The sequence below is a fragment of the Aphelocoma coerulescens genome, chromosome 1, assembly GCF_041296385.1.
Source record: "Aphelocoma coerulescens isolate FSJ_1873_10779 chromosome 1, UR_Acoe_1.0, whole genome shotgun sequence".
Lineage (NCBI taxonomy): Eukaryota > Metazoa > Chordata > Aves > Passeriformes > Corvidae > Aphelocoma > Aphelocoma coerulescens.
Genome location: NC_091013.1, coordinates 24,160,760 through 24,185,435, shown reverse-complemented (window position 1 = coordinate 24,185,435; position 24,676 = coordinate 24,160,760). Strand labels below are relative to the sequence as shown.

The 24,676-nt window shown below is 38.6% G+C and overlaps 1 protein-coding gene across 1 annotated transcript in view; it reads right to left on the bottom strand.

Annotated features, from left to right (window-relative positions):
• Window positions 1-24,676, bottom strand: part of MYO16 (myosin XVI) — a 366,164-nt gene that overhangs the window by 235,107 nt on the left and 106,381 nt on the right. Inside the window, exon 4 of the mRNA XM_069003962.1 lies at window positions 2,918-2,988. Within this exon, the coding sequence (XP_068860063.1) occupies window positions 2,918-2,988 (71 nt within the window). The remainder of the gene's footprint in view (window positions 1-2,917; window positions 2,989-24,676) is intronic.

Sequence of the window (24,676 nt, the reverse complement as noted above, 5' to 3'; positions counted from 1 at the left end):
ATTTGTGACTTTTTATGCATAAGGTTATGGATAATACCTTAAAAGACTGTCAGGGTACCTCAGTTAAGATCCTTACTCAAGACTTACACACAATCTCAGTAACTCTTTAGAGACTTATTTTAATCTGGCATGGAAGCCAGGATACTAAAGGAAGTGGGGAAGAAAGAAAAGTGTGTAACTGGATTTGACTGTGAAGTCAAGATATAGCTGAGATCTTCAGCTGAATGCAGCAGCTGCATGTTCCCCTGCATTCATAAACAGACATAACCCAAAAGATGAATGTTAATTTCATCAGGATAAAAAGAAGTTATGCCCTAAATGATTTCTAGATATACTGACCATTAAATTATAGAACAGAAATGAAGTTCTGATGTATTTCCTTTAACTTAGCAGGCAGCTCTAGACATAGTTTTGTTTTGTTGCATCAGTATCATTCATTGCATCAGTACAACTTAAATTGAGCTGTTCTGTGTTGAAATTTTAACAAATCAGAGGTAAGACACTTTATATTACAGATCAGCATAATCTAACACTAACCACAATTTCAAGGCATTGTTAAGTAAAAAAAAAAAAAATTCTACAGATGACAGGTATCACTGAGCCATTTTTTGTATTAATAATAGACATAGAGCCTTTTGTCATTAGTTGCAGCTTAGATTTGTTGCTGCTCCTTGATTCCTGCTTAATGGATTTTGTGAAACAACTGGACAAGCTCAGTAAAAGTTCCAGAATAAAACAGTTACACACATACTTTGTTATAAGGGCAGGGGTGGGTGACTGCCTGTGTGAATTTATATGGCACCATGGGCTTCCCACTGAATGGGCAGCTCAGGCAAGTACTCGCTTTTTATTGCACTTTTCCTCCCATGAAACCTAAAGAGAGTTCAGTGAATCCTTTGAAGTTCCCATAGCTTCACTAGATTCCACTATATTGGGATACTGTTTACAGGGCTAAAAGCAGAATCTTTATCAAGTGTCACGTTTGATTTTTTTTAAGAATTATATCACATTTTGGAAGTTAACTGATATGGAAAAGGAAGAAGGAATTATATAATGAATCAGATTCTAAGAAAAACATCAAGATAAATAGATTTTCCATTCATTCTGGCATAAAAACATTTTGCTTACAACTGGAAAGAATAAATCTAAGCCCCCCTTCTGACAAAGCAGTTTCACAGTGGTAAAACTAACAATTAAGAATATAACACAGGTGCATGCCAAATCACTAGTTTCAATTCTTGCTGGAAAACAAACTTGGCTTATCTGTTTCCCTGCATCATGATTCTTCTCTCCTCTCTGTACTGCTCCCAAATCAGGGTCAAATCCCAATTTCATTGAATTCAGGTTTGCCTCTATCTCCAGTAGGATGAGCATTTTCCTGTAAATGAATTATGAGTACTTACACGTAACTCTGACTAAACTGAGGCAGTAGGTTACACATAGCTCTCTACTGCAAATTTCTTACTGCAGAAATCTTTCCTTCCTTTGGAAGCGTATGGGTGCCTGTGAAGCAGCAGGCACCAGTTGAGAGATACTGATTGTGACAGTGAATTGGGGCGTGATGCAGATCAAAAAACCTAAAATGACACAGTTCAGCTGCAGATTTTATCTGCAGTTAAAAAGTGTGCATCAGCTAAACTAGACAAAGCAACATAAAATCCCTGAAGAATAATTTTTTTTTCTTTTATTTTAAAATGCCTTACACTTAAGTCATCCACACTGAAGATAAAGATTGCCTTCTAGAGCTTTTGGTAGGGGGTAAGATTTGGGATGCCTCTGTTTTGGGAATGCCAAAGATAACATCTCATTTGGACTGCATTTTTAAAGAGTGATTGAGCACCTTTACAGCAGACAAAGAGCTGGAGGAGAGAAAAGAGAATTAAAATTTCTCTCTTCCAAATCAGTACTGCACTCTCCCCATACCTTGGCCTCTATTTCCTAAAGTCCTTGGTAAATAGCGTGGCTATGGAAGATGGAAAACACAGATTGATTCCATAACGGAAATGCTGTATCTTGCAAGAACACGGTCACAGGTGTGCTGGAGTCCAGTAATATTACAAGGGCTCTTTTTCATCAATAAATTTCTCTATTTTGTATACACACTATGAGAAACTCAATCCAAGTGTTTTAAAAGGAAACACTCTGCCAGCAGACTTTTTGTTACTTTGCTCAGTTGCATTTCTTTTAGCCACAGTGTGCAGCAAAGTCTTAAAATAGTTTCACATTGAACAGAGAGCCTGGCTGCAACTGAAGCATCACAGACCAAGGAAAAGGATCATAAGATGTAGGAATTAATTATGAATTTTGCTACTGGTTTCAGCAATGTCGAAATTCTACTCCTATGGTATTTTCTGTCTGCCTGTCAGTCTTTCCTCCACATGCCCTTACCTCTTGTTTTTATTTTGGTTATTATATACAAATTGTTTTTATTTTATCTTCTTGTTACTTAATCGGAATTGTTATGCAAATAATGATAAACTAAAAGCAAATAATGTGCTAACTATCCACATGTAGGAAACTGGTGCAAGAAAATATGCACAAAAACAAAAGGAAATATGCTAAATCATGGGGTTTTTTCATATAGGAACTGTGAATCTCTGAACCATATAATTTTGTACTTGGAATCAAGCAATATTTCCTTTATTCTTTCTTACTGCACAGATAATTTATAAATAAAACATTTCATTCTCCTTTGTTAGCTACCACTTCTATGACATGATCCATTCTTTTGTAAGCAATTTGGAAATGACCATTTATTTAAAAAGCATTGCTGGATGCAATCATAGCCATAGCAGAGCTCAGTGTAGTTAAAAAAATATTGCTAAGCCTTTCTTTTTCATTAATATGCCAAATCTGCTACTCACTATCCCACCATATTTATCCACAGTCACTAACACTAATCTTCAGTCCCTCTTACCAGATGGAGCAAGGAGCCTCCTGAGGAAAGAAGCATATGAGGGTCAGCACCATCCTTCAACAGCCGTAGCACTGAAATATCAAAGAAAAGAGGAACAAGAGTTAATGTATCTAATATACCAGCAGTATACCTAATTCTGAACTGCTAACAGGCTGATTCTTCATCATCTTCATTAGGGGATTTAATAATATATGCAAACCTCTTATATAACAGTGCAAAACTATCATGTCAGCATTTGCCATCTCCCCTGTTTTAATAGCTAAGCCTGTAAAACAAAAGACCTTTGGTAATTAACAGTAAATATGAACAGTACCAAGGACTTTTTAAGTGTATAGGTGATCATGTCAGTTTTGTACATAGGAGAGCAGAGGGGAGAGCTGGAGCAAAGAGCTGTGTCAAGGTCACAATCACCTGATCAGTTCATTTGGGAGCAAAATCACAGTTAACTGGTGTTATTTTACTTTGCAAAGTTCCCATGCAATTATTGGATTTTCCAGTAAATACTTGAAACTAGTATTTGTAACTGATATAACTTGAAATTAATCATCATGCCAAAGCTAAATGATCTGCACTCAATTTAACCTTTCCAGTGCATTGGCAGATCACTGATGCAGCTTAATCTTTAAAACGATATTTGGAGCCAAACGCCACTCCCAGTTACATGTACCAAACCCCTTTGAAATGAAAACAGGCTTATAAAGTGCAAGCAAAACCACAACCCTTCACACTGGTGCTCACTCAAGTGTGCAAACTCAGCACTTTTCCCCCATGGTCTTTATTGACTTTATAACCTTTTCACTCTGAATCAAAGCACTGACTAACTCAGGGAAACAGTGTTCCTTCCTTGAACAGAACTGCACAGCAGCAATGCCTGGCAGTACCAGGGGACTCCACACCAGCATTGCAACCCTGTCTTCATTAAACTGGCATGACGAACCCTTTCAAAAGACCTCTCTCCATGAGAGTAACTGCCAATAATGTTGCCTGAGTAGCAGCACAGGTGGTTCTGTCTCCATCATCTGGAAATCTTGAGCTTAATTCCTAGCTAAGATCCTGAATGGACTTGTGCAAAAAACTGCAAAGAAATTTTAAGTTGTGAATACCCCAGAAATGGGTTCTAATGAGATGCCTATCCCACAGGATGGCCAGAGACTACAGAGATAGTCTCAAGGCTCTTCTGTGAATCTGTCAAGAGACTCACGAACACCACCTCTTTCCTATCTATACATTCTCTGTATGTGTTTTTTTTTTCTCAAGAATATATTGCAACTCCATTTTCATTGTACATATAAACTTCTCACAGCATTCAGACACCCACTTGAACTACTTGAAAGGGGTCAGTTTTCTTTTCAAATATTGTCAATTTATGGAAGTGATGTTTTCTGAATGTGCTGAATTATTTTTGACCAGGTGCCCTTGAAAAATTTCTCCTAAGAAAGAATATTTGGTTAAATAGTTGCAAGCCTGTAAAATTAGAGTGAAACACTTGGTATCATCATTACTAAACACATTATATAGCAAAAACACACTGGTATAATGGACAAATATTTACAATAGTTAGGCAAATCCATTTAATCTTTTGCTCTTTTTTAAACTTTGAAAATCAAAAATCAATCAAAAGTACCATATAAATTCTTACTTTATGAATAGCTCCATGTTACCTATTTCTCCTCACCAAAGGTTTTGCCTCATTTAATTTACATAACTGTTAAAGACTTACATGTTCTGGTAAAAGTTATTATTAGAAGCCCCTGTTGTCCCCAGCACATCCACCAAAAGTAGAATTGCAGCATTAGGTAACATAGAATAAAAGAAACTGTACAACATCTGCTAAGTAAGATGAACAGCACAGAACCAGAGTGGGAAGGTACAGAAGTATTTACAAAATTTCACAACTTTGGGAGAAATGGATGAACAAGAAAAAGCAAACCATTCCTTTTATGCTCTCTCAGATCCACAAATCTCATACTGAACACACACTTGTTCTCATCCAGACAGAGACCATTAAAAATAGAGGTTCAGAACTAAGTTCCTTCCTTTTTTTAATACCTAAATTTCTTACCACATATGGAGGTGCTCTTTCTACCTCAGGTTTAAAGTGAGGAAAGATTTATCATAAATCCTCCTTCCTTAAACAGGCATGCAACTACATCCTTAACTCAAGAGTTAATACTTCCAATGTTCCTATGTTATGCCATTTCTTTAGTAGGGCAGGAAATATTTCCATATCACAGAAGATTTCTTAAGGCTCTGAAAATAATTTCATTCTCCCAATCCCATCAGGATTTCACCTGAAGAAATTAACACTCCAAAGTGTTCCCTTTCCTCCATCCTGTTTTCCAGAGGAAAAAAAAAATGCACACATCATGTGGCAGCAGGGCAAGCGCATGGTGGGTTGGTGGCAGAAGTCTTATATTGACTTGGACTGATAACGATACAGCATCCTCAGTCTGTGTTTCTACAAGGTGGGATAAGACAAGCAAGGAGTTACCCAAAGGAGGATGTTCCCTTCCCCCATTCACAAAGGGACTTACACACCCTTTACATCTGGCTATCTCTGCATGTGAGAACTGACTCTGATGGCATAAAGATAACACCAGCAAAAATAAAATGCAGAGTTTCTTGTTGGGTCATTGGGTCTCAATCATTAAGAGCTTTGGGATCACAAAAGCAGCTTTTGGATAGGTCCTTCTAAGCAAAGACACTGGAGGATGACCCTTCTCTTTTGGCAGAATCAGGACACATGGGAAGGTCAGTGGGTTGGGAAATTACATTTCTAACAGTATTCCACAAGAATTTCTTCTGGAGCCTAAAATAGAAACCAAGAGACAGAAAGAAACTCTGCCTACTCAGGTATAAAAAATATGGGCAATTTATTGGATCTCTTCCTCCCATCAACCCCCCAAGGCTTTGTTCTCACAGAGAAGGTATGCAAAGCAAAGTATTGCCTTTCCAGATCCATTTTGCAGCTCCTCGCAGTTGAAACCAAAAGATGACAGACCATTTCTATTTCCAAGTTTGAAATCCATAAGAATTTGTGGGTTTGCCTTTATTTTTTTCTCCCAGAAGAAATGCAGACCAAAATTGCAGCATAAAGAATTAATATGTTAACTCTGATCTTCAAGCAGAATATTAAATAATTGTGACCATAAATAAATTATTGAGTCACATACAAAAATATTAGGGAATGTGGATAGAAGATCAGCAGGTTTTTTTTTTCTTTTTTTTTTGGTCTGGTGTATTTTTCCTCATTATTGCAAGTAGTTTGATCAGTGCTTCAGGAAATTCACATCACACAGACTACCAGGGCAAGATATGCAAACTCTCCTTTCAGCTGGGCAAAAGTCTGTGTCCTGAATGAGGATTATGTGCTACATTCCTCTGCATTTAAAAGCAAGTTAAAAAAATTATTCTTTCCTTGAATTTATCCCCTCTGCAAAACACAATTAAAAAAAAAATATCAAGAAAAGAAGATCACAGAAACAAAATCCCCCTTCCTACTATGCAACTCAGATCATTTACTTAAGACTTCAATAGTCAGTAGGAAAATCTTCACCTTATGTTCATATTTTCCTTTTGATTGAACTACTGCCTAGAAGTAGTTAGATAGTAAATACTAGCTACTGCTAGTAATTTGGGATTAATTGCCCTAATGAGGGCAGAAAGTAATACAAAACTCTATTCAAGAAAGGCTATATATCTCTTAATTTGTGCAATTTTAAGGAAGTATTCGCAAGACTTTCTTTTAAAACTTGTTTTACTTGCAATCTTTCATGTAAGAAAAGTTTACAAGCAAGATGAGACTAAAAAATTACTTAGAGGCAGGAAGCTGACATTTAGCTGAAAAAACCCCCAAAACCCAAGAGTAAAGAACTTCCAGCAAACTCTGAAGCCCTTCCTGTGTGTGTAAAAACAGGTCCATCCATTCTCTGACATCTTTTAGATTTGACACAAAAAAAATATTGACTACTTAAAACAGAATTTCGTACCTAATTTCATATCTAATAAAGGTGTTTCCGAAAGCATTGAATGCATTGAAGCCTCATCAGAAAAGAAAAATAATAATCAACAAATAAACAACAACAACCTTTTTATGTATGCTTGATGTTAAAATTTTAACCAAATTATTCCAGAGAGCTGAATACCTTTTCACTTTCCATTGGTTGTATTGACTCAATTCTGACTTATTATACAGCCTGATAATGCAGTACAGTCATTACTGCTGTGCCTGTTACCAGGCACAGGTCTTGTACTAACTTTGCCTGTGAAACTAGGACTGTAAGGCTTTACTTTTTCTGGGCTTGTCTTGGCTTGCTTTGAGCCTTGTTTTAGTTGTTATAGCAACTGGCTGATGACAAGGTGACAATTACCTAACAGTTTTGTTTAGCTCTGTGTGACTGTGGTGTGCAATGCATTAAGAATTTTGATATACACGGCAGCACTTACACTGTGATGTGCTCAACATAATCTGGCTATGCTGGCATATAGAGCTATCCATGACCTTATGTATGCTGCAGAGAAAAGGATCTGAAGTCACAGCAGAGCCTGAAATGTGAATTCAGAGGGCCCAGGGCTATCAGTAACTCACCAGGGATCTGCTACTAATGGTAACACAAACTTAGAAGCTGGGCAATGTTGCATTCACAGCAAACTCAGTTTTAGTAGTAACAGAACAGACAAAAATAAGGCTCTGAAATATGTAAAACCTAACAGTTGGCCATCTACTGTGCTGTATATAGAGTGCCAGTGTATGCTCCTATTAACTCTTCCTCTGGGGAATAGCAGCCAGCAAGTGCAAACTTTGTTCCTGTTAACATCTATTTTTGCTCTCTTTAGTTTAGCAGGAATAACTCCAGCTGGAAGGCTTTACTTGTTCATTATGTGCATAAACATGACTTACTGCTGCAGAAGCATAGCTAAAATGCTGCTGATTCTGGAACGGATTATCACATTCTCTTCCTAGCCCCGGTTGCACATTTTTGTCACGTGGCACATGGCAAAGATTAGTTTCCCGACTAGATCAAAAATCTGGGAATGTGGCACTGGGTAACAGGTATGAATAGGAAGAATGGTGTAGCCACCACTTTCCACCAATAGCTGAAAGTAGTTTGGGCATAAACTGACCATGAAATTGAATCACTGCCGAAGTGATACTGAAAGATGTGCAATAGCATCTTTCCACTCCTCCCATTTCCACCAGTTAAGTGTCCTATTTTGCCATTAGTTCCTCCACAGTCAGATATTTGCTCCACCACTGGCATCTTAAACTCTGTACAGATTAATCACTCAGAATTCTCTCCACTTTCGTACCTCTTTAGTTCTCTTTTCTCATTCCTCAGCAGCCACTCTATACTTTTCCGCTTGTACTGAAGAGGTTTATGAGAAACCTGCTACACAACTCAGCTACATGTGAGAACAGATGAATGCTAGTCTCTGGTAATTTCTTAATCAGAACAGCAAAAGAAATAATGCAAGATGTCATAAATGTTTGGCTAACAGTCTTAGAAGAAATATTTACCTCATGCCTTTGCTATGACTAGCTTAAAATTAAATTTTAAAATCCGAGTACCAGTAATTTAATCATTCTTTTAAAGTGTCTTGTTTACCTAACAAAGACATTTACTGCAGCAATACTGTTACCACACTGTCACTGGTGCAAGAGCTCAGGCTTTCCTTGAGAGCAAGCTCATCAGTGGTTATTCAGAGCAGTCATACCCTTAATGGGCTTTGCAAACAACTGATTTGTAATCCTACTGCTTTTTTTACATGAAGTATTTCCAGAGTTCATTGGCAACATCTGTCAGACTTGTTCAGATCTCCTCGTTTTCAGGAGAACTCTTGGAAATAAATTCCCATCTTTTCTGCGCAAAGATTAAAGGCAGCAAACCCTAAACAAAATATGCACATTTGGACAGATAAATGTGCCATTCACAGACTTCAGAAATGAAGAGAGGGAAATTACTCTTTCTATATTGGTTGAATTTGAGAGCTTTAGCCTTGCCTATCCAAGCTATACCGCCCACTGTTTGAACAGAGCACTGATAAGGACAGGGCTTATGTTTCCATCCTCCCTGTCAGAGTTCCCATAGTTTATAATTTTTTTCCAGGTAGCCAGGAATCCTAATGCCATGAACTGAAAGCAACTGGATCATTGATTCTCTTCTGAAATTAAAAGCACGATGGGAAATGTCAGGCTGATTTCTGTGCTCCATTCAACACATTACCTTTAAAAGAAACAAACCGAGCCTCCATCAAAACAGACTGACAGAGGTACTCCCACAGCCCCACTCAACATCTCTCCCAGCCTTAATGATGGAAGATCAAAATACATGGTAGCTCTTCCCCATACTTTATTTGTGGAGAAATCAGTCAGACCCCAGCCTTGGAAACAGCTGAGGGGCTTGATCACTCCAGTGTGGGAGGGAACCACAAGCAGCACAGGAAAGCATGTGACAAGGTAAGTCCCTTTCTTTCTGCCTAGTCCTCTGCTGCTTTCCTACCAGGCCTTGTGCCATCAACTGTTGTGTGTCCATGGCCAGGCACTCACCAGCCCTGACAGCTTCCTGCCATGCACTATCACTCTGGAGGTTGAGGGCACAGCCCTCCTGCTATCTGAGGTATCTTGAACTGAAAACATTTTCCATATGGAAAATAATGGTTGTGTCTCTGGGCCACACGGTCACCAGGTCCAACTCCAATGAGACCCATGAGGAGAGTCACAGTTCTCTCATGGGACAGACATTTCTATCATTGTAGACATAGACAGAATAATTTATAAGTTAGGGCTACAGTTATTAAAGAACTGGTAAATTTTAAACTTTTTCTCAGGCAAATTCCCCCTCTTTCATTTCTATATACATTAAATATAATGCAGTCTGTGTATCCACTGGAAAATATTAAGTCCACAAGCCCAATGGCCTAAAAAATCCTGGTGTGTATCTCTTACAATGCCCAAGCAGTGACAAATTAACCTATCTCCTTACACAAAAGTGACAATGGGCAGCAGTCAAATGTGACACTCCTGAGTTGTGATGCGGAAGGCAAAACATCTGTTTTCTGCTCAACTCCCATCTGCTTTACAGTTACTCTTTCAAATAAAAAGAACTTAATTTACATCATTACTTGCAAGTGCATGCACTGACAATATCTAGAGTAATGTGGAAAAACAGTGGTGTAAATCACAGTAATTTTGAGAAGACTGGAAGTAGCCATTCACTTCTATGGCCCAAAGACATTGCTGCAAGGGGCACACCGAGGATCAAAAAGCAATCGTGGTGACCCCTGGTTTTGCCTCCATTTAGAGCTTTGGCCAGGCCAGAGGGAGAGAACTGTTGTGGTAAGGTCTGTTTTAGTCACTAATAAAGCTATGATTTTATCTCACTGCACCTATGACCTGTATATATAACAGAACTGTTGGTAAAATCCTTCAACACCACCAAACAAAATAACACATGCTTAGCTGAAAATACTGGGTCTATCATCACAGCCAGGGTTTTGCCAGCATAGCTACTTCCGAGGACAAAATAGCTGTGTCAACAGAAACTGGTAGCACAGACCTGACTGGATCCAGAAGGTCTGTTAGTGAGATAAAATTACAATAAAAATAAAGCTTTGTAACATTTACTGGAAGTTTAACACTCTGAAATTAACCCTAGGGGAAAGTAGTTGACCACACAGTAAACTTAAATACAGCTATTCTTAAAACTTTCACTTCCAGCTAGTTAGTAAGATTTATTTATTTCAAGGTTAAAAAAAACCAAATTAATTAAATATCTTAGCATTTAGGTCATCTATTTCATTTTTTACACATATTTTATCTGTCTCCCATGTATGGATTCTCCTGGACTTCCTGACAAAGGTGACTACAATCAGCAAGAACTTTATAATCAGGCTACAGGCAAGTATTACAAAAGCTCACAACCCACCCACTAAGGTTCACCTTAGAGATATGTTTGAAAGCTCTTTAAATTACCATTATAATTTTTAGGCAAACTTTTCAGCTACAGAAACACTTGATTGTACATTCAAATGTTTGTAGAATTGAATAAAAACTTCAGATCTTACAGCATTTTATTAAAAAGTTAAATTTATTTCAGAATTTTCAAATTTCCAGTCCTATAGTCATTAAATGATAAACAAGAAAACAGACATCAGCAAAATAACTCATTCTGTGGACAGCACCTTAATTTGAAAACCACTGTCATACCCATGCTTTTCCCTAATTTTAAGAGTTATGGAATTTGCATACAACAGATTTTCATCTGAACAGACTGTACACCCCCTCTGTTTCACCAACATTTATGTTGATCCTATGCCAATGCTACCTAATTGGCATAAATCAAATTACTGCTGACTTATATTCTTTATGAAGCAGGACTCAGTCCCTCTTTCTTTAACTTGCACAACATGCAGACAAAGTTTATGCCAGCTGGTTTAGAAGCCTTGTAAGCAACTCCTCACGATTTACAGTAGAGATCTGCAAGGATAACAGACTGCTATCCTGCTCAGCAGCTGCTAAATGTTACTAATTACCAGCTGTAGACCACTGGCTGTCAGGTCCTGTGTGTCTCCTACAACTCCCAGGGTGTGCAGTGCCCAAGGAAGCAAACTTAAAGCAGGCAGTAGAGAACAAACTAGGGGCATTACTGAGCCATTCATTTATCCAAAACAGTTGTGTATGTGGCAGATGAGTGACCAAAACTATGAGAAAAATGTGTAGTTCCAGGAATATCTCACCATTTGACATATGTGGCTCAGGCACCACCTTTTCCAGGGTGTGATGACAGTTTACATTGTCAAAACCAGAGCTGCTTCCCTCTTGTTCATGCATTCATTCACACACTCCTGCCCTCATCCTTGCATAGCAGTGCCACATGTCACCCTGCCATGAGCTGGGATGGAGAGTTAAACCAGCTGAAGACCAACCTTATGAAAGGCACTTTCCAGATCGTTCATCTCCCTGCCTCTCTCCAAGATGAGCATAAAGATGGGAGGACAAAAGGACAGGACAGAAGCAGAGCCAGACAGAAAGGAGAGCAACCAATGGCAGCCTCAATTTTAGCTTAGTTTTAAAATCAAGTCAGTGGCTCCAAGACACCTGAATGCTTCCTTTCTTTCTCTGCATCAGCCCCATCAGCTGTGCAACAGGAAGGTGAATTGGTTTGGAGAGGTGACACAGAATTTTGCTGTTGGATCTAGAGGGTGGTGCTTTTGAATCAGTTTGCTGAACTGACTTACTCAGCAGCCACACAATTGCTAAATCTGATACAAAGAGCCTGCAGCAAAAATGGTGGTAGGAACAGCATCATAAAATCATGAATGAAATTTCCTGAATTAAAAAATATAGCATTACATAACATCCAGCTGGGGCAGTGGGACAGGCCCTGTCCAGCTGACCTGGGGTGGCCCCCGTGCTCCCAGTGGCCCACAGAGCATCTGGGAGCAGCTGGCCCTCGTGGTGCCCTTGCAGCATTTACCTGTATTTAATTAAATTTTAACAAACTATCACATCCAGAAGGATTGCCAGTCCCACACTTCCATAGGTTTCATGGGAGCAGAGCCAAGTCTCTGCCGTTCTGCCTTGGCACTTTGAATGCCCACATAATTAAGTTTTTTTTACTAAAATCCTATTTATCTATATATGCCATTTTACAGCACATTAAAGCTGGTGTGCTGTGAAGCACTTTCTGGTTAAGACACATCCTGATGGATGGTAAACCCTGAACTATCAACACACTTCAGACTACTGATAACAGCATCTCAGAGATGGTCAAGAGGTGTGAAGAGGCATGGAGAAACCCCACGCACAAATGAAGTAATTTCCGTCTTCACTTTTACAGAATTTGAAAATAGACAGAGATAACTTGGATCTTGGTGTACTCATGTCACACATTTTTCAACAGTATCTGCATTCAGTCACAGTCTTTTATGGTTTGCCAAAACCAACTGAGAATAACATATTAAACTTCTTAATGGTTCTTTTCTACTTCACAATGCATACCCTCACCTCTCAATTTCTTTTTTTTTTTTTTCTCTAACACAATTTGTGAAGTTTGCAAAGCCTTATGACTCCTTGGACAGAATAATACCTCCTGTTGGAGGTGATGGAATAGGGTTTTACTTTCCTTGTCAACTCAGGGATGGAATCACCACAGAGAGACACATCCAGAAAACTGAGCTTCTGGAGAGGCAGAAGTGTGAAACTCCTCCTACTCTGCTATGAATTCGTGACTAAGAAACTGATACAAGAGGTCAGGAGAGATTATCTGTACTGTTCAAATAGTCATGATCATTGTGGGAAAGCAGCATACGGGGTTCTGTCACATGAGTCTCCCATATAAACAGGAATATGAAAAGTGTGCGTGCTGCACAAATGTTTCAGTTTGGGTAAACTCTTCAAGTATTACAATTCTGTGCGGCACTTACTGCATTGGTTGCAACATGCTGGTTACCAAATCCTTCTATTAACCTGTGCACTACATAAAACAAATATGAACATTTTCACATATTGGTTAGTTGCCACAAGTCTTCAAAGAAAATAACTATGCCTGTACACCTAGCTCAAAGATGTTTTAATTTCTCATTACTTGTTTTCCAAAATCTGATTTGGCTGAATTTCTGCATTCTTGAAACAAAATGTATTTTCCCTAATGGTATTCCAAGCAGTTTATACCCACTGGTCTTCAAGCCTTTTTCATTCTTTTCTAAGTTTTCACGTCTTTCCACGATATGAAGGGTCTGACAGTTACAGCAAGAACTTCTCTCACATGTTGGCTCCCAAACTCCCAATTTGCAAGGAATTCTTTCACACTTGGCAAAGTTGTCACATTTCATAATATAACACAATGACTTTTTAAATCTTTGTTCATTTCTGACAAGGAGGCCCAAATACTAACTTTCACACTTGCCTGCTGTGTATTCTTTGTGCAGACAAGGAGTCTTCTGTCAGTAATGACTACACCAAAGGTGCAACCAAATGACAACTGTTAAGTGTCCTAATGACACTAATAAGGGTCTTGTTTTAACTAAATTTGTTTTAATACATTCTAGAATCTCTGTTAGCCTCCCTGATAACCAATGAGTGGCCTGGAGGTCCAGCAAGGAGAGCAAATTGCCCACAGACAGGTCCAGACAGAAGACAATCTCTTCCAGTCAGAGCTGCTCTGACTGCACAAATGCAGCCTCCTGGGAATCATCCACTAACTTCCACTCACTCACATCCTAATGCTTCCACTCACTTGTATCCTACAGCTGTTTCTGGATGCTTGCAACTTCAGTGCATTCTGGCTGACACCTTCATTTTCCCACATCAGTTGCAGCAACAACCACCACTATCAACATGCCAACAACAAAAAAAATTGAAAAATAAGCAATGAACATATTATCACCCCAAGAACAACAGATCATGTGTATAAAGCCAGCATGGAAGGAAAGAGCTATCAGACTTGGAAACTGTGACTCACACCTTCTTAAACCACTTCAAAATAAGGAAAGGAAAACATCTCCATGTATCTGCTTTGAGATAATGCTGTCAGACTTGGGCAGCAGTTTGCAGCAATGTAGACTTTACTTCATTTCAAAATTCAGTATTTGAAATGAAAAATACAGGGACACAGGGGACTGAAATCACAGATTTATAACAGTTCATCTGAAAGAAATGCACAACCAAAGAGACAAACTTGAAGCACAAACAATTCTGCATTCAATATCACCAAGCTTACAGACAGCTAAATCTATACACCAATCCTATGTAAGCTGAACCTGCGCGGGGTTACCAGTGAAGCATTTGAGGATCTGGACAACATAGGGTGCAATGTATGACAGACCCTCTAACTCCTCTTCTCTGGTACCAGTCAGGCACTAGAATAGCCAAATTATTACACCAAAGCTGGAGCAACCAGCACAAAACCAACACAAAGCAAATTTTGATTTATGTTTTACTTAATTTTTTACTGGTATGGATTGCCACAGTGTGAACTGGAGTTATAGGCCAGCACAGAAAGGCCAAAATTACGCCCACATAGTACTGGTATAATCACCTCTGTTTTATAGATTATGGAAAGCAAAAGTCTGACACACAAGCTGATGGTTTAATTTGGCTTTGAAGTAGAATTATAGTTGTTCTCCACAGGAATTCCTCTGCTTTGTTGAGTGTGCTCTTGCACTACAATAGTAAGAGCTGCCTTAGTTCAATACCCATTAGCACTCCTCTACAAAGTCAGCATGATATTAGACTATTGGACCTTCTGAGGTCCTTCTAGCCAGGCTGATCTTTTGACTCTGTGAATTCAATCTTGATGTCAGCAAGGGGAAGGAGCAACCCACATCACCTAACAGAAGAGGGGCTCTCAGTTCTGAGTCATACCAATGAGTCCATGTCCATGTGGAGCCACATGGTAGGTTTGGGCTGCAGTGATGAGCTACAACTATAGAGCATCAAACTTCCCCAGTGATACCAAATGATACATGTTCTCATTTGCTCAAACAATACATCTGACAGGTAGCTGGTACATAAATCTGATAAATCAGGGAGAAGCAAGAGAGAACTCCACACTACAAGTGCCTAAGTTAAGAGAAAGAGATAAGGACTAATCCAGAAACATCAGAACTATATATATTTGGACTTTACATCTGTCCTTTTCTGTCCAGCTTGTATAATTCTAAATATGTGCTCCATAGGACTTTTATGGAGAGGCTTGAAAGTAAAAGTCTAATGTTCATCTTGTATAAGAACTGAGAAGCCAATGAAGTTCAGATGACCATTATTGAAAGGTTTGGTAGTAAGATAGTAACCTCTTATAGGATGCCCCTTTAGTAGACTAAGAAACAAAGCAGCAGTTCAAATTTCACGCAGATACTTCCAGCTTTAAGAACACTTCAAGGCATATTTTCTGTACTGTCAATGGGTAAATGTGGAAGTCTGGAAAAAACTGCCATTTTATGTCAGCAGTAGCTGTGATTGCTAAAATCAGAGCACAGACCCTAACTCAAGGATTTACTGCTATAGCTGTTGTGTTTGTCTTTTGAGCCCAAATGTAATCAAAACCCTAAAAAGTGCATGGTGTGAGATGGTCTAACCATCTCATTGCCCTGTAAAATGACTGTACTGCTTCAATGTCACATACACACTGCATTGTATTAGAGTCATCAGAAAGAAATGTAGTAAGAAAGCAGTATGTGGTTCCAGAATGACTGAATTCTACCTTGAACCTTTTGCATATGCTTAAAACCCTTGTTCAAAGGAGGAAATTTAGAATTATTGTCAATTTCACCTTAACTGCTCACATTTCCACCCTGTTCTTGGATGCAATTCACACAGAAACACAAGCTAAATTAGCCATTCCCTTAGATTAATTGATTGTATTCTTGCAACCTTCAGTTCCTCCACTGTAATAGCCTATTACCGTAAAGGCCGCAAGGAACAATAATTGAGAAGAATCAGTTTCCTGTACATTATGCCATATATGCTTTCTACTAATTCCTATCCTAGCTATAGAGTTTGTTCACTGTCAATTTGAAGTGTAAAAGGTTTTAACAACTAAAAAGCCTTGCAGACTGAGTTAAGATGATATATCAGTGCACTGAGAAAAACGAATCCTTCAACTCATGTCTCAGAGGATAGAAAGATGACTGAAATAATAAGCAGTATATATACTTTGTGTTTTGAATTTGTACTGAGGAAGAAAGACCACTAGGCACTATATAAATAAGCCTGTTTCTTTCTCAGATAAGTTTGTATTTTTGCTGGGAAAGGTTCTAGGATTCAGACAGAAGGAAAGAATCATAGAATATGCTGAGTTGGAAAGGACCCAGAAGGATCTTCGCTGTCCAACTCCTGGCCCTGCACAGGACACCCCAAGAGTCATACCACGTACCCGAGAGCATTGTTCAAATGCTTCTTGATCTCTGTCAGTCTTGGTGCTGTGACCACTTCCCTGAGGAGCCTGTTCCAGTGCCCAGCCACCCTCTGGGTGAAAAATCTTTTCCTGATATCCAGCCTAAACCTCCCTTGACACAGCTTCAGGCCATTCCCTCATGTCCTGTCACTGGTCACCACAGATAAGAGATCAGTGCCTGCCCCTCCTCTTCTGCTCACGAGGAAGCTGCAGACTGCAGTGAGATTACCCTCAGTCTCCTCTTCTCCAGGCTGAACAGACCAAGTGACCTCAGCCTCTCTTCACACAGCTTCCCCTTAAGACCCTTCACCATCTTTGTGGCCTGCTTTGGACACTCTCTAAAGGTTCAATACTTTCCTTATATTGTGGCACCCAAAGCTGCCCCAGCACTCGAGGTGAGGCCGCCCCAGTGCAGAGCAGGACAATCCCCTCCCTTGCCCGGCTGGTGATGCTGTGCCTGATGCCCCCCAGGACAGGGTTGGCCCTCCTGGCTGCCAGGGCACTGCTGACTCAGGTTCAACTTGCCACTGACCAGGACTCCCAGCTGCCTTCCCACAGCACTGCTTTACAGCCTCTCATTCCCCAGTCTATACTCACAACCAGAGTTGCCCCGTTACAGGTGCAGAATCTGGCACATGCTCTTGTTAAAAAAGAGAAGAATAACAAAAAAAAACCCTAAAGAGGTAGGACTTAACAATTAAAAAAATAACTTGCTGCATTTAGTGGCTCTGATCATATTAATTTAGTTATGCCTTCCAATTGTTCTAGAGAAAGATACTCCACTTAGTTGTCCCCACTCCACAAAACCTCCAAACCAACTCCACTTTTTAGAAGTTTTGAAGGAATGTTCTTCTCAAACTGGCAACTAATTTGATAGTCATAAAATAAAGTCTGTGTGTTGCAAGATCTCAGAATAAGGTCTTTTCCCAGTCTTATGCTTAAGTATTCCATTTTATTTTATTTTATCTTATTTTATGCTCCAGTGTAGCAATTTAAGAGTATGCTCTGTTAGGAAAATTCTTCTTTTGTTAGGAAAATTCTTTTAAAGTTAAATTTAAAAATTTAAAACGTTTTTAAGGACTTATTTAAGTTCATTTTTGTAAAGAACTGTATTATAGCTATAAAGGTTTGCTCGTAAAAAAAGAAAAAATAACAGAAAAGGTTATTCTCTATTGATTTCTGTAGTTCCCCACCTTAATTTCTATCATAGTGCAATTTGTGATTGAAATGAAAACATTTTAAAGTAAGTTATATTGAAAGATATCTACAGAAAAGTTTCTCCTTTGTACTAAAACATTATTGGAAATCAATATGAAGCACAATAATTACACTGGAGAGTAAATCAAAAGCAATTTGCATAGAAAGTATTCTATTCTTGTTCTCTTTTTATTTCACAAGAATAGACTAGGATCTTCTGCCATTACAGCAATATTCTTTTTAGTCAGTGACTTATAACAATAACCAGAGAATGTCAGCAGTACCTGCTACTCAGTAGATACCATCTTTCACACAGAAAATAGGCTTCTGATTGCTGCCAATTTATAGTCTTGCATCCTACTGTGGATCCCCTTTCAGCTGAATAGGAGGAATGCCAGGTGCCAATTTGTAGGTTGCTAATGGCTTAACGAACCTTTATCGGCATGACAGTGAATTTGTGAGTGATTAGTCCTTGTGTTTCTTCATACTTCATACTCGAATGCTGGAGCATGCTGTGCTGGTTTCAGCTGGGGTAGAGATAATTTTCTTCACAGTGGCTGTTGGGGGGCCATGTTTTGGATTTGTGCTGAACACAGGATCAAAAATATAAAGATGTTTTTGTTATTGCTGAGCAGGCCTTACACAGAGCCAAGGCCTTTTCTGCTTTTCATACAACAACACTGGGGAGGAAGTTGTTGGTATGTGGGAGGTTGGGAGGAGACACAGCCAGGACAGGTGACCCCAACTGACCAAAGGGATATTCCAGACCACAGGACGCCATGCTCAATATGTAAAAAAGGGGGGAAGAAGGAGGAAGGGTGTACATTTAGAGTGTTGGAGTTTGTCTTCACAAGTCACCATTACATGATGGGTCCCTGCTCTCCTGGAGATGGCTGAACACCTGGCTGCCCATGGGAAGCAGTGAATTAATTCCTTGTTTTTTGCTGCTTGTGTGTGTGGCATTTGCTTTCCCTATTAAACTGTCTTTATCTCTGCCCACAAGTTCTCTTCTACTCTTCCAATTCTCTCCCTGATCCTGCTGGTGGGGGAGTGAGTGAGCGGCTGCATGGAGCTTGGCTGCTGGCCATGTGTTGGGTTAAACCACAACACATGCTCAAGTGGGAAACTTTATATTTTTAAATGTAATGGAGGGTCTTATAGAAAAAAAACCCTATGAACATGGAAATATAAGTAAGCTTAATAGGTTTAAAATGAAATAAAAAAGAACAGATATATGTCTATCTGTTCACACCAGACTGCAGTCTTAAAAAGCTGGATTCTTGTTTAGAGGTAATGGTCTTCTAAATAATTTTTCTTGACATTTTCGTTTGCAAAAGCCTTTTGAATAAGACTGATTAAAAATCATGAATAATTTACACACTGACTTTTCCAACTGCATATCATAGTCCACCAAAATAAATATTTAAGAATTTTGAAAATGTGTTCAGAAGTAAATTAAAAAAAAATTACGAAAATTGGAGTTTTCACAAACGTCCCCTTAAAAATATTGAGTTTTACACTTGCAACTGAAGCAAGACTTACGATTTCTAGTTAATCAAATGTGGTTTTGTTTGGATATGTGGGATTAAAGTTCAAGAATGGGCTTACCTGCATAGAAAACAAGCAACACTATTCTTACACTTTAGAAATCTGTCATTCAAAGAAAAATCCAAAAGCTGAATTTCTAGGAACTCTGTATCAGTAAGAAAAAGGCATGCTTTTAGACATGATCAACAAATCCTTCAGGATGAACTTACAGACACCCAAAACCACCAAATGGGAATCATGAAGTTCAAACACATATCTCAGTTTTTATTTATTCACAGCTTAAGCATGTGAAACAGGACTGTAAATAGTCCAGTACATACTCCTGTTTTCAAAACACAGTAGCAGACATACTGATAGCGTTGAGATTTTCGTACAACAGTTCACTATTCATTCAACTTTCTACAGTTTACTATACTGTAAGCAAGACCAGCTAGATCCAATTTGCCTCTCAGGCCCCTTCCCCAGGAGAAAGCCATGCCAGGCCAGACACTGCTTGAGATACCTGTGGTGCGTGGACAGAAGGGGACAGAAGAGTCAGTGGGACAGAGAAATGCACAGAAAAAAATGGCTCTCAAAGCAATCCACAGGCAAAACCTCATGACGACATCATAACTCCATTTGATCAAAAGACAGATAAATTACACTTGATGTGAATCTCCCTACTCAGGAGGACCCAAAATAGAGGGATGCTTTGTCTTTATTTCCCTACCTCTTACAGGCAAAGGATAGCTCTTCAAACCAAGGTAGTTCTGGGCACATGCAGAGACAAAAACTGCAGCTGAAACAAACCAGGAAAATTTCACAGCTAAGAGAAAAGTAGTCATGGAGCAGAAGCACTCCTGTGGTTAGACAGTCCACGTGGAGAACAAAAGGGATGATTAAATCTACACCCTCAAGTCTATTCTTCACTTTTTGATATGTCATTCCTTTTTCTGTGAGCCTTACTTTTTCCAAATAAATAAGCGTTCTATATTAGGAATCATACATATTTTCATCAACAACAAATCATTTAATATCCAGTTCTCAGCTTTACCAAATTACTGAAAATGTAAACACATGGACAAAAAGCACATATGGAATCCTGTAGGAATTCAAATGTATTCAAATTTAATCTCCCTGTGATTTTATGATAGCTTTTGAAATGGGCTGCTTTAATTACTAAACATCTGTTACCCAATAACTAAAGGCATTATGTTTCCCTGCATCACAACAAAAAGATGCCCTGTGTTGCTGAATTCAGCACACATGGAGCCAAAGAAAGTTAACAACCATGCTGAATCTATAGGTTTGAAGCCTTGCCCTGGTTTGAAACGTGTCTCTACCTTCTGGGCCTTTGGAAAAGCTTCTTCATCAGTGGGTGGGTTGAGATGGTTGACTGATGCTTTATTTTCCTATACACAGGACAAATTAAATCACTAGCAGCATGTTGGACAGTCAGCTGCATTAGTGTCATCCAAACTTACAGTCATGATTCCCAGTCCAGAATGCATGAATTTGTCTTGTGAAAGCATTAATTTACAGTATATACTTTTCTTCCTTTCCAAAAGCCCCAATTTGCAAAATTTTTGTGTACTTCATTAATTTCATATGCTCTGATTAGTCTCTTGACTTCACTGTTTAGAGTTTACTGCTTATGTCTCTTAAGGATGGAAAATAAATATTAAATTGTATAAATTTTCATACATGTGTTTTGTGATTTCTTCTACAATAGTTCCTAGAAAACCAACATTGGTAAATAGTCCCTTTTAGATTACTGTCTAATGTACATTTTCCTCCTCTGATTCAAGGGAAACTAACTGTAAAATCCAAAATAGCTCTGTGTGGGGAAGTCTCCCTATTATTACATGCATAATGAATTCCATTTGCTTTCCCAGTAAGATAAAAATAGGCTTTAATGAAGTTTAGAGTGAGAGTAAATAGTAATATGAAATTAAAATATATTAAATAATGCTTGAACAACCCTGAAACAAAGAACTATAAGATCTGAGAAATCTTTGATTTAAATTTTAAAAAGGACTGAGCATGCTAAAATAAGGAAATTCAGAGTATGCAATACATTTTAGTTCACCTGTAGTTCTGTTCTGAATGTTCTTGACCATTCAGAGTTTTAAATTCGTCAAACTGAAGTTAGATTAAATTGATTATTTTTGGGTTCCCTCTTCATGATGTCACTATGCAGCACCTTACTAATCATTGTCATTTGTCTCATTTCCTACTAATTCAGGTTTTGGCCCAAGCTTTAATTTTATCTGGGAGCTTTCTTTTGTCATGAAGGTTACCTGTGCATGCTAAACACACTGGCTACTGTTTGCCATTTTATCCTTCTCAGGGTTGGAATAACTGCTAAAAGTGAGGTTTCCCAAAAGCATCAAGAGTGCATTGAAAACTGGGAACACTTACTCAGATTACACAACCAAATTCTGATTCACCAGCAGTATTTATATTTCTGGCCTTTATGCCCTTGGTATAACACATGTATAACAAGTGTGCATGTCTATATATATATATATATATATATATATATATATATATATATATATGCATATATATATATATATATATATATATATGTAAAATATATAAATATCCCATGCATTTAATTTTCCTCATTTATTATTCTTTGTTACTATTCATTATTATTATTTTAGCCCTGCCTCATCAGAAGGCTGAAGCTGTGACAGTATACCAAAAGAAATGCTAATTAAAGTAGCTTTGGGAGGAGAATGGAATGAAAGAAGGTGATATTAAATATTAATCATAAGAAACAAGGCAGGAAGATTTTTAAAGGTGGAAGCAAATAAGAGTGGATTATGATAACTTGGGATGGCACAAAAGATTAACCTGAACTTTCACACAGAGATCCTTCTCTTTTCCAGAGTCACCTTTTTTTTAAACTCAAGATGGAGTTATTTTTGTCTAACTTAAGGAAACTCTGCCTTAATGATAAGAACCTAACTTGAGAGATTTAATATTACACCTGTTTTTCAGCTCCTTCCTAAACATCAAGCATAATAATGTGTTTTATTACTTTGTGTTTCTGTAAAACTTTTCTGCTACTAAAATTCTCTGTCTTTAGTAAACACATTCTTTTCTCTTTCAGTCTCTTCTGGTAGCAAAGATGACTCTGAACTTCTGACACACAACAAAGCAATCCTCACCCAAGGCATTGGTGAATTTTAAAAGCCAAGCATTGCTATGCTTGGGGCCTTGCTTTCTAACTGTTCATCCCAGCACGTGCAATAGGCAAAAATCAGAAAAGCTGCAGTTTGAGAAGAGGAGGTACCATCGAACATGTAAAAAGGTAGGCTGAAAGTCAGAAACCTAACAGCAGACAGGCTACCTGAATACATTCCCATTCTTCTTAATTATAAAGGTGTTTGCTAAGAAGTCTGTGTTGCACACTGTTGCCTGACAACAGGTTTCACATAATGCAGCCTTGCACTCACAAACCTGTCACTACTGCCCACACCCTGCTTCTTCCAGCTTTTTAAAAAGACTGCTGACAAGGTCAAACCTGTTTGTTGAGGATCAGTAAGTTTGCCCTGATATGTTTTCCAGACACAGTCAGTGCAATCCACTACTTTCCAGGATATCTTATGTGTAACCAACCAAGCTGTTTCTACTGGAAAAAGGACAGTAAAGCAAGCATAAGCAAGCCTAATGTAATAAGGTGCAAAAATAAGAAGTCAGTTAGTAGATTTGAAAACTATGCAAGGACATAATAAAAACCTGGTTTATTTCTGCTCAGTTTCAGCCTCAGTTTTCTGTTTCAGATTTTTTTTTCCCATGAATAGGAAGGATCATTATAACATCTGACACATTCTCCTAACTATTGAAAGCTAATGGTCAACTCATCTGCCACCTTAAATTAAAGATACATCCTTCTTTTGAATAGATTTTGTTTCCCTTCCCTGAGCCCTCTTTATGGCCCAAAGCTGTTCAGATGTAAATTACAGTTCAGCACCAGCCCCACCTGTACCCCCTTTTATGCTCACTTACACACCCTTTTACTTAATGTAACCGAAATTTATCATAACATTGTACATTATACAGTGCTCATTAAAATAACTAATAATACTAAATAATGCCTTCCATTATATTGATTATTCCAAACCTTTAAAGTATCAGGATACTACCAATCTCACAATACTACATCTTTCACACACCTGGAGATACTGGCATCACAGGAGGGGAAGTGAGACAGGATTCCTATTTTCTTCCCTGCACTATGAAACTGCTCTGCAGTCAATCAGCTGGGGCTAGGACCCAGTCCTGGGAGACCTACCCCGGCAGTGAACACTGCAGAAAAAGTAGGGCATTGGTATCGTCTGCTTTTTAAATCACCTTTTCCTGACATGCCCTGGTGAGAGGAGAGTAAGGCTGTCCCCAGCCACCACATCCTAGCATTCTATCTCTAAAGGCAAAGGGTCACACTGGCAGCTCTGCAGGGTTAGGAAGAAGCTCTGGGAGAGTTGAGGAGGGCTGACTGAACCAAGCAGTCAATACAAAAGGACCAAGAATCATTACTAGAGACTCAGCATTATGCTAACACTCACTCACCCTGGCGTTGCTGCTATTTAGAATCACAATGCTGTCACAGAATCAGCATATTGCTCATCAGAAGGATGAAATAGGTTTAAATAGAGTTTAGGGAATCTGCATTTGCCTTTTGTAATGCTGATTTTCACAGGAGTACCTCTTTTGTCTCCAGACTGAATCTGATGGCTCTCTGCACTTTGTACCCTGACCTACCCCGACCTGACAGCAGGCAGACTTTATGGTACACATCATGACTGCATTACAATTTAGAGGTTTTATAACAAAATATACTTACTACATACAAAGATTTTCTGACAATCCTACATTTTGAGTAATGCTGCAAGGATGACTGAGAAGGTGGGTTACAGAATATACCAAAAGATGACAGGAACTCAAGCCAGTCCTTTAGTTTCCCCCCATGTTAGACTTCAGGTACAGGACTGTCACGTTTACTTTTAGCTACTGTTTTAGTTGTAGCAAGCTTATCTATCAGTTCACATTTTTTCAAAGCAGCCACTGTTTCTCACTGCTGTCACTGCCAACAACTGCACCATTGCCTCAGGAAGGATGCCTACCCCTT